Source organism: Thecamonas trahens (genome assembly GCF_000142905.1).
Source record: "Thecamonas trahens ATCC 50062 unplaced genomic scaffold supercont1.9, whole genome shotgun sequence".
Classification (NCBI taxonomy): Eukaryota; order Apusomonadida; family Apusomonadidae; genus Thecamonas; species Thecamonas trahens.
Genome location: NW_013657671.1, coordinates 450,693 through 460,209, shown reverse-complemented (window position 1 = coordinate 460,209; position 9,517 = coordinate 450,693). Strand labels below are relative to the sequence as shown.

At 66.7% G+C, this 9,517-nt stretch overlaps 3 protein-coding genes across 3 annotated transcripts in view; 1 reads left to right on the top strand and 2 right to left on the bottom strand.

Moving 5' to 3' along the window:
• The first annotated feature begins 103 nt into the window (after nt 1–103).
• Nucleotides 104–1,259, top strand: AMSG_02405 (uncharacterized protein). The gene has a single exon (XM_013905493.1). The coding sequence runs from the start codon at nt 123–125 to the stop codon at nt 1,173–1,175; it is 1,053 nt and encodes a 350-aa protein (XP_013760947.1). The 5' UTR covers nt 104–122; the 3' UTR covers nt 1,176–1,259.
• On the bottom strand, nt 1,252–6,179 carry AMSG_02404 (RNA-binding region RNP-1 domain-containing protein). Its single transcript, XM_013905492.1, has 5 exons — nt 6,105–6,179; nt 4,935–6,010; nt 2,699–4,493; nt 2,253–2,606; nt 1,252–2,220 (listed from the first exon to the last, which is right to left on the bottom strand). The coding sequence occupies exons 1-5, from the start codon at nt 6,161–6,163 to the stop codon at nt 1,266–1,268; spliced, it is 4,239 nt and encodes a 1,412-aa protein (XP_013760946.1). The 5' UTR covers nt 6,164–6,179; the 3' UTR covers nt 1,252–1,265.
• Nucleotides 6,180–6,237: 58 nt separating this feature from the next.
• AMSG_02403 (major vault protein) overlaps nt 6,238–9,517 on the bottom strand; it is a 3,755-nt gene continuing 475 nt past the window's right edge. Inside the window, exon 2 of the mRNA XM_013905491.1 lies at nt 6,238–9,288. Within this exon, the coding sequence (XP_013760945.1) occupies nt 6,265–9,288 (3,024 nt within the window). The 3' untranslated portion in view covers nt 6,238–6,264. The remainder of the gene's footprint in view (nt 9,289–9,517) is intronic.

Here is a 9,517-nt window from a genome sequence, read left to right as displayed (position 1 = left end):
ACTACTCCGGACGACCCCCTCCCCCTACCCCGCCTCCTCCCTCCCTCCTCCCTCCACCCTCCCCTCCCCTCCCTCCCCCCCCCCCCCCCCCCCCCACCCTTCCCCTCCACCTCCACCCCATCATGGACGTGTACGACGACCTCGAGTTCCAGTGCCCGCAATGCGACCGGTCCTTTGCCTCTGCGCAGGGCCTCACCCGCCACACGGCTGCCAAGCACGGCGATGGGTCTGATGTCACAGGCTCGGGCTCTGGTGCTGCACCTCGCCGCCGCTCTCGGAGGAACGGCCCCACCGGTGGCCCCTATACTTGCGCCGAGTGCCCGCGCACCTTTGCCTCGCCCCGCGGCATCAGCCGCCACTGCGAGGCTAAGGGCCACGCAGAGGGTCCCGTTCTCGACGTCGCCGAGCTTCCGCAGGCTGCTGCCTCGGGGGGCGCCCGTCGCTCGCGTGGCCGTCAGCAGGGCTCGGGCGGATCGTACCTCTGTGCCGAGTGCGACCGTGGCTTTGCCACGGAGCATGGCCTCTCGCGCCACCAGGAAGCCAAGGGCCATGAGGGCATGACCTTGACCCCGCATGCCGCCCAGGCGCTCACCGTCTCCTGCGGCGCCTGCGGACGCTCCTTTGCCTCTGCCCGCGGCCTCGAGCGCCACTGCGAGGCCACTGGCCACGACGCCAGCGCCGACGGCGGCGCCAACGCTGACGCCCCTGTCGGCGCCTACGTCTGCTCATGCGGTAAGGCCCTGGTCTCGTCCCGCGGCCTCGAGCGCCACCAGCAGGCCAAGGGCCACACGGGTGAGGGCGTGGCCGCCTTTGCCCCGGCCGTCGTCGACGACGGCGGCCCGTACGAGTGCCACGCTTGCGAGAAGGTCTGCGTCTCGGCCCGCGGCCTCGCCCGCCATCTGCACGTCACCGGCCATGCCGATGAGCCTGCTGGCGGCGCTGCCTACGTCTGCGAGACCTGTGACCGCGTCTTTGGCTCGCGCCACGGCATCAACCGCCACCACGGCGCTGTGGACCACGACGGAGTCATCATCCTCGACGACCGCGCTGCTGGCCTCCCCTGCCCCTCGTGCTACCGCAAGTTTGCCTCGCAGACCGCACTCGACATCCACATCGACGAGAAGCACGCCCCTTTCGAGAGCGGCAGCGCCGACGGTGAGATTGTTGCCGAGTAACGACTTGTCTGAGCTTCCCAACCTCGCCCTCCCCACTGCCCCCTCACTTCTTTCTCCCCAAACGTAAACTGCGGGCCGTGTCAATGACTTTCACTGATTGCAACTCTTGATATGCGCCCGGAGCTCGGCCATGGACGACGTAGCCAGTCCGCACCGCGTGCACACCAGCGCCTGGAGAACATCGAGTGACGAGACACCGGCCGATTGCGTCGCGGCGGTGTGGCCCATGTCGCGCTGGTGCTGCCCCAGGTAGTTGGGTGCCTTGAACCGCTTGCCACACACACCGCACTCGTACTTTGGTGTTCCCTGATGCAAGTCGCGCTGGTGCTGTGGCAGGTTCTTGGTCGTCTTGGACGTCTTGCTGCTCTCGGCAACTTTGGGCATTGTCGACATGAAGTGCGCATCGCGCTGGTGCTGCTGCAGGTACTGGATCGCCTTGAACGTTTTGCCACACACGGAGCACGCAGCCTGCGCCGCAGCAGAGTGTGTATCGCGCTCGTGCTGCCGCATGTACCGCTCTTCTGCAAACGCCTTGCCGCACTGAGGACACTCGTACTCGCCATCAGCTGTGACGGACGCGGGCGAGCTGTTTGCCGTGCCGGCACTGCTCACGACACGAAACTCGGGATGGTTCTTCGAGTCGCGCATGTGCTGTTCAAGTGCCATGCGCGTGGCAAACTCCTTTCCGCAGCAATGGAGCGCCGTCGCTTCCCACGTTGGTGGCGCACCACCCCACGGGTTCTCGTCGACATGCATGGCGCGGATAGCCGTTGCGATGCCGCTGCTCCCAGCCGTAGTGGCAACCGCCGCTGCCGCCTGCGGCATGGCGGCGGCCGCCTGCTTGGACTCGGGCGAGTACGGTTCGAGCAAAACTTCGTCTTCGTCCGAAACCGAGCCCCAGAACAGCTCATCTTCATCATCATCGTCGTCGTCGTCATCATTGTCACCGCCGCTGTTGTCGAATCCGCTCGTGTGCAAGGAGCTCGCATGGAGTCCGCTCGCAATACCTGGGGGACTTGCCGCGCTCAACGCATCTGCCGCCGCACTGCCACCACCCACCGCCGCCATCAGGCCGACGAGACCGGTGCCCGTATTGGCGCCCGCCCCGGCACCCCCAGCTCCGCTGCCAAGGCCTGCGAGACCAGACCAGCTCGAGCCACCTGCGCCGGCGAGGCCACCTGCGCCGGCGAGGCCACCCCCAGCCGCGAGGCCGCTTGAGCCGGCGAGGCCACCCCCAGCCGCGAGGCCGCTTGCGCCCGCAAGGCCGCCCCCAGCCGCGAGGCCGCTTGCGCCCGCAAGGCCGCCCCCAGCCGCGAGGCCGCTTGCGCCCGCAAGGCCCGCCCCCAACCGCGAGGCCGCTTGCGCCCGCAAAGGCCGCCCCCAGCCGCGAGGCCGCTTGCGCCCGCAAGGCCGCCCCCAGCCGCGAGGCCGCTTGCGCCCGCAAGGCCGCCCCCAGCGCGAGGCCGCTTGCGCCCGCAAGGCCGCCAAAGCCGCCCGCAAGACCTCCAAAGGCGGAGCTCGACGCTGGCGAGGCGGCGGCGCCTCCGGCGAGGCCGGCGAGGCCAGAGAGGCCACCAAAGCCCCCAAGACCACCACCGCCGGTGGCGCTTGCTCCCCCCTGGCCCGACTGCTGTGCAAGGCTGGCCAAGCCCGAGAGACCCACCAGGCCACCGCCGCCATTCGGTGCCTGCGCCCTGCTGCCGGTCCGTATCTGCATGGCGAGGCCCGAAAGGCCCATGCCGGCTGGCGCACTCGATGGCTCGGGCTGCACCCGGGTGTGGAGGCCGGAGAGTCCACCAAAAGAAGCGCGGGACTGGGACTGGGACTGGGACTGGGACTGGGCCCTCGCCTGGAGTTGTGCCTCGGCCTGCGCCTGTGCAGCGCGGGCGCGGGCCTCGGCTCGAGCTTGTGCCTCGGCTTGTGCCTGTGCCTGCGCACGAGCAGCGGCCTGCGCGGCTCGCGCCTGTACCTGCGCGCGTGCGGCGGCCTGGCGCTCGACCTCCAACTTGCGCTCCTCCTCTTCGGCGGCGGCGGCGGCCGCACGCGAGCGCTCGAGCACCACCTCGAGGACATGGTCATCGAGCGCATCGTGGTTGGCAAACCGGATTCCACAGTGGTTGCAGATAGGGCCGGCCACAGCAGGCGGCAGAGTCGCCGTTTGAGACAGCGGGGAAGCGCTCGACATGGCGGTCGGCGCAGTGGCAAATGTCGACCGGCCACGGTTGTGGCCAGACGACCGCGAGTGCTGCATGAGCGCGGCGCGGGAGGGAAAGTCGCGTCCGCACGAGCAGGTATGCGTGGCCCGCATCGCCGCTGCGCGGAGATCGGCCTCGTCCTGCGCCGCCAAGTCCGGATGAACCCGGTCGAGATGCCGCTCGAGCATCGAGCCATTGGCGAACGCCTGCCCACACTCGCGGCAAACATGCTGCGGCGTTGAGATTGCAGACCGTGGCCGTTCGTCTTGGTACGGCAAGCGCTCGTCGACAACTTCTTTGTCGTGCCCGGTCGAGGTCAAGTGCTGGAACAGCTGGATCGCATTGTTGAAGCTGTGCTGGCAGAAGGCACACACAAAGCCATTGGCGTCACCTGAGAACACGGGTACCGCGCTAGCCGCGCTGGCGCCTGCATCCTCGGCGTCGGCCGAGCTCTCGCGGTGCTTGTCGCGGTCGTGCTGCTCGCGGTACGCCCTTGTGGCAAAAAACCGGCCGCATGGCACACAATGGAGCTCGCGATGAACGGCAGAAATGTGCTTTTCCATCTGCGATTTGGTCGGGAACACACCCGCGCATGCCGTGCATGGATAGCCGGGCGCAGAGTTAGTGTCGACAGCCGCTGGCGGCGGCGACGTAGCCTTGCATGCAGGCTTCTTCTTGGACTTAACCCCCTTGCTGCGCGTAGCACCGACGTTGCGGGCAGCAGCAGCGTTGGCGGCGGCATCTGCAGCGTCGGCAGCGCTTTCATCGCGTGGCGACAAGTTGTTGGTAGAATGCCCCACCGCCCTGCAATGGGAGACGAGCTTGTCACGGGTACGGAATGAGCGGCCGCAGGAGAAGCAGACGTTCGAGTCATTTGCGTAGCGAATGAGGACAGGCCCGACTTGCGAGAGTGCCTCAAACATGGCTGCGTAGTTCCACTTGCCCGAGCACGACGACTTGTGGTCGGCGAGCATGGCTGACCCCACCACAGCACCGCAGCTGCAGACTAAGCTTGTCTCTTCGTCGGGTGTGGTGACCTTGAGGGCAGTATCGAGGGTGTATGAGAGGCCGAGCAGCTTATTGACATGGTCCACAAAGTGGTGGGCTGCGTCGGCTTGGCCATCTAGTCCTGTTCCACAAAGTACACACCTCCTTGTCGCCCTGCTGTGGACGTCGATCAGATGCTGCGCCACGGCTTGGGGACCGCGGCAGACTTTGTCACACAGGCCGCAGGAGAGTAAAGCGGGCACATGAGCCGGCAATGTTCCCAAGAACATGGTAGGAGGGGAGAGGTGACGCAAACTCGCGGCGACAGTAGCGGCGAGTCTGGGAGCGATAGCTTGTCTGCAGAGGGTTGGGTCAAGTACCCTCGACTGGCGCCTGCAAAGGTCTCACGACCTTTTCGTGATGCTTCTCGCCCGAGTGGCGACGCCAGGGGTAGCAAGCAAGCATTCGCGGGATGCTGGGCGCAGCTTTCATTATCAGTACCGGTGAGAGCCCCGGTCGCCCCGGTCTCCACGGTCTCCACGGTCTCCACGGTCTCCACGGTCATGATCACCGCGACCTCCGCGGTCGCCGTAGTCATCGTAGCCGCCACGGGAGCCGCGGTCGCGGTCGCGGTAGCCACCACCGCCGTGGCTGCCGCGATCGCCAACATAGCCCCTGTGACGGTCACGGTCGCGGTCACGGTCACGGTCGCGGTTCCGGTCGTAACCGCCACGATCGTAGCCACCACGATCGTAGCCGCCACGGTCGTAGCCGCCACGGTCGTAGCCGCCACGGTCGTAGCCGCCACGGTCGTAGCCACCGCGATCGTGACCGCCGCGGCCGCGCGGATCGTCATCGCCGATGATAAAGGTGGCAGGTGGACGGCGGCCGTGGACGTCGAGGGCGGCGTCAGGCGAGAGGTAGCGCATGTGGAGAAAGTTACACGAGACACCATAGTTGCAGCGGCCGAGGCTGAGCTCCTTGCACTTGGCCTCGGCAAAGTCGGTGACCGGCGAGAGCTCGCACTTCAGCTGGCGGCCTGCAAAGAAGCGGCGATGGAAAAGGGCGACGGCGCGATCTGCGGCGTCTTCGGTGGCAAACATGCAGTACACGTTGCCTGCGAGGTGCTCGGTCGCGTTGGCGGCGGTGTGGAGCTCGAGCACCTTGCCGCACTTTGCCATCTCAAGGTACACATCCTCATAAAAGTCGTCAAAGTGTGCCTGCAGCTCGTCGGCTGACGGTGGCGCACTCAGATCGCCATCAGGTACCCGTGCGGGCACCAAAGGCGCCTCATCGTCGACCGGAACCGGTTCGGTCGCTTGTGCCGAGCTGGCGGGACCTGCTGCGCCAGTCTCAAGCTCCATCGGCTCTTGGCCAGCTGCCGAAGCGGGCGCCGATGTCGATGGCTCAAGTCCGGGTGCTGTCGTCGTGGATGCTGATGCGGGTGCAGGTGGGCACGCGGGTGCAGAGGAGGATGGAGGTGGGTCTGGGAGATTGCGATGAGGCGGTCGCGCGAGCTGTGCGCGGGTGGTGGGCGGGATGTACATGTTGGGCAGCATGACAGTCTGCGAAAAGGCCGGAGCCACGTGTGTGCGATTGCAGGTATCGCCATGGCGGCAAGCGCCCATCTTGAAGTAGAACGAGCAGTTGACCCTGCGTGGACGGGGGTGAGGGGTAAGGGGTGGAGAGCGAGCCGGGGGCACAGGGAAAGGGGGAAGGGGACGGGGAGACAGGGGCAAGAGCGTACTTGTCCCTCTCGGTACCGTAGATCTGTGCGAGGTGGGTGGCTCCTGCTCGGCGCGACATGGCACAGAGTGTGGAGACAAGTGTGTGTGCGTGTGTGTGTGTGTGTGTGTGTGGTGGGGGGGGGGGGGGGGGGGGGGGGGCGGGGGCATTCATTTGGGACTTCAACCCGAGGCCGAGGCCGACGCGGCGGACGAGGCGGCGCCGACCAGGCCGTTGGCCGAGTTGAAGAGGTTGATGGGTGAGGTGCCGTCGGTAAGGACGGTTGTCTTGAGGTTGAGCGACTGCAGCAGCTGAGCCTGCATCTCGGGCCCGGCCTGCGCAATGGTGGTGAGGACGTCTGCTCCGATGGCGTCGACGGTGGTCTTGAACGAGGAAACCTCGAGGTTGACCAGCTTGTCGGAGCGCTCGGCCTCAATGTCGTTGAGGGCGCGCTGGTGGTCGATTTCAGCCTGCTGGTAGGCGGCCATGCGGGCGAGTTCCGACTCGGAGAGCGCGTTGGCAGCGGTGGCGCGGAGCTCTGCAAGCTCGATCTCTGCGGTGGCAGTGATCTTCTGGGCGGTGGCGCGGGCCTCGGCCTCAGCCTTGGCCGAACCGGAAGTCATGATGGCGCGCGAGTCGGCCTGCAGCTCGAGGAGCTTCTGGCGGGCCTCCTCGATCTTGGCGTCGTCGAGGATCTTCTGCCGCTGCAGCTCACCCATGGCCTGCTGCTCCTTCTGCGACGCCTTGTTGGTGGCCTCGGCCTCGACGGCGTCAGTCGTGTCCTGGATGGCGTTCTGGACCGAGCGCATGAGTGAGTCGCGCGTCGACTTGTCCACCGGCTCCACCGTCTGCACGTCGACGGCGTCGATGACCAGGTTGTTGTTCGGCAGCCGGAGCTCGGTCCGAAGGTTGCCACTCGTCGGCTCGATGCCAAACACGGCCTCGGCAATGATGGCTGCCGAGTTACGATGGAACTGGTCAAACGGAATCGAGGCGACAACGCCACGAACCCGCGAGGCAATGGCCTTGCAGCCGTCACCAACAAAGTCCGGCACCGAGAACAGCGCCCGGGCCTTGGCCAGGCCCTCGGGCGACTCGTCCGCCGGGTCGACGTCAAAGTGCCACGAGTACGAGAGCTTGAGCGAGAGTCGCGCGTGGTCCGACGTCTCCACATTGAGAATGTCGGTCATGTAGTCCGGGCCGAGCCGGAGAATGACGTCGCGGATCGCGCCCGACCGCTTCGGCTTGCCGCCCGACAGCGTCAGCTGCGTAAACTGCTCGTCGGGCTCGAGCATCACCATGCCTGGCCCAAACACAAGCCGCGCAGACTTGCGCCGGTAGTCGTAGATCTGCGCCACCGCGTTGTGCGGGACCCGGAACGAGACAACACGGTGCTTAACCCGTGCCGCCGCGCCGCCGTAGCGCACAAGCAGCTGCTCCACACTCTCGGGAAGGTCCTTCTCCCACAGCTCCTCGTTCTCGCGGAGCAGGTACGACGAGCCAGTCACAGACCGCACCGCGCCGGACGAGCAGTCGCGGACGTAGATGCCCTCGTTCTTGTCGAGCGGAATGGCAGACCGCCGGTCGAGGACCTGCACGCACACAGGCGGGAGGTACTCGCACGGACCCTCGACGAGCCACCGGTCACCGGCACCGCGCGCAATCGGTCCCGACGCACCCGCCTCGTCCGCGCCCGCCACACCGGCGTCCTCAAACGACTCGGTCGCCCGGCAGAGAAGCGCCTCTTGCTTGCCAAGGACCTGCACCTCCTGGATGCCGTCGTGGAGCGACTCTCCCGGGTGCAGGAAGAACGAGGCCTCGCCGCGGCGGACCTCGGCGCGCCCGAGCTGCGGCACGCCGTTGGCATCGACCGGATCAACCACCACCACATACTGGTTCGCCATCAGTACAATGGCGTCGACAACACCCACAACCTGCTCAAACACGCCCGGAATGTAAGCCGCCGCGTCGGCCCGCGTCAGCAGCCATTGCGAGCCGGCCTTACGCGCCACGCCCAGCCCATCGGTGCACGACTGCGTCGCCCGCATGTGCAGTGCCTGCGTCGGCGAGAGCACAATCGGATCCACAATGCCACGCACAATCTCCTCCACGCCAGGCAGGTAGCTGAACTCGTTGCGGACAAGCCATTCCTCGCCAGTCGACCGCGCCTTGCCGCCCGCGTCGACCGTGTTCGACCGCGCTGCCAGCCGCAGCGCCTGCGTCGGCTCGAGTGGAACCGCGTACACAAGCTCCACAGGCGTCGCCTCGACAAGCGGCGTGTACGTCTGCGGGCCGCGGACATACCACTCCGAGCCCGCAGGCCGCACCACGCCCTCGCCGTCGGTAAACTCGCGGTCCGACCGCAGCCGCAGCGCAGAGCCTTCGGGCACCACAAACAGCGGTGTCACCCCGCTCGCCATCGACTCGCCCGGGTACAACAGGAACGGCTCGCCGCTTACCACAACCTTGCGCTCGCCAAATGCAACCTTGAACTGCCCGTCCTCGACCACTGGCTCACCGGCGTCGTCGCGGACCACAGGATCCGCCACCACGCAGTAGTGTGCAGGTGGAACAACGATCATTGCCCGCGGGCCAAGCACAATCTGCTCGTGGTCCATCGTCGTCAGCGTCGCCGGGCCCTGGTGCACCCGCGTCACGTTCGAGTTGGTGTCCAGCACATGCACAAAGTACCCGGGCGGCAGCCGGATCACCGGCGAGTTAACGTCCACGCGCAGGTCGTTCGGCACGTACGACCGTGCACGCGGCACCGCCGACGCATCCGCCACCCGGCTCACCGCCCGCAGCGCAGCCTGTTGCATCGGCCGCGGCTCGTACGACACGCCCGACCGCTTGGCCGTCGCCGCCGAGCTCTGCTGCCCGCGCGCCAGCTGCTGCTGCATCTGGGCCATCGGCGCTGCCAGGCTCTGCTGCTGCGCCGCCATCTGCTGCATCTGCTGCACCTGCCGCAGTGCCAGCGGCTGCTGCTGCAACTGCTGCTTTGCCGGTGCCCGCTTTGCGACCTTCAGCACCTTCTTGGTCTTTTTCTTCCCGCCAGACATGGCTTGGCACCCGCCGGCCCCACAATCGCAGTAGAACTTGGAGTGCTTGGGCGCCGACAGGTTGTGCCCGCGGTGGCACTGCATAGCGCACACGGCACACACACCAGACCCGTTGTTCATCCCACACGTAGCGCACTCGTACCACTCCTGTATCCCCTCCAAGTCCATCAATGTGTGAGTCTGCGGGTGTGGGGGGAGAAGGAGGGGAGGGCGATGGGGGCCGGCTTTGTTCGATTCGATTTTTCAGCTATTCGGCTGGCTTCTGCCAGGGCGAGAGGGGGGGGGGAGGTAGGAATGCTGGTAGGGGAAGGAAGGGGAAAGGGGAAGGAGATGGGCTGGTTTGTGGGGGATGGAGTGTGTGTGGTGGGGGGGGGGT

Coding starts and splice junctions, on each gene's coding strand:
- AMSG_02405 (XM_013905493.1), top strand. CDS start 123: ATGGACGTGTACGACGACCTCGAGTTCCAGTGCCCGCAATGCGACCGG.
- AMSG_02404 (XM_013905492.1), bottom strand. CDS start 6,163: ATGTCGCGCCGAGCAGGAGCCACCCACCTCGCACAGATCTACGGTACC. Junction 4,494..4,934: donor TGACTACGGCGACCGCGGAG/GTCGCGGTGATC, acceptor GAACAGGACTAG/ATGGCCAAGCCGACGCAGCC. Junction 2,221..2,252: donor CCAATACGGGCACCGGTCTC/GTCGGCCTGATG, acceptor GGGTGGTGGCAG/TGCGGCGGCAGATGCGTTGA.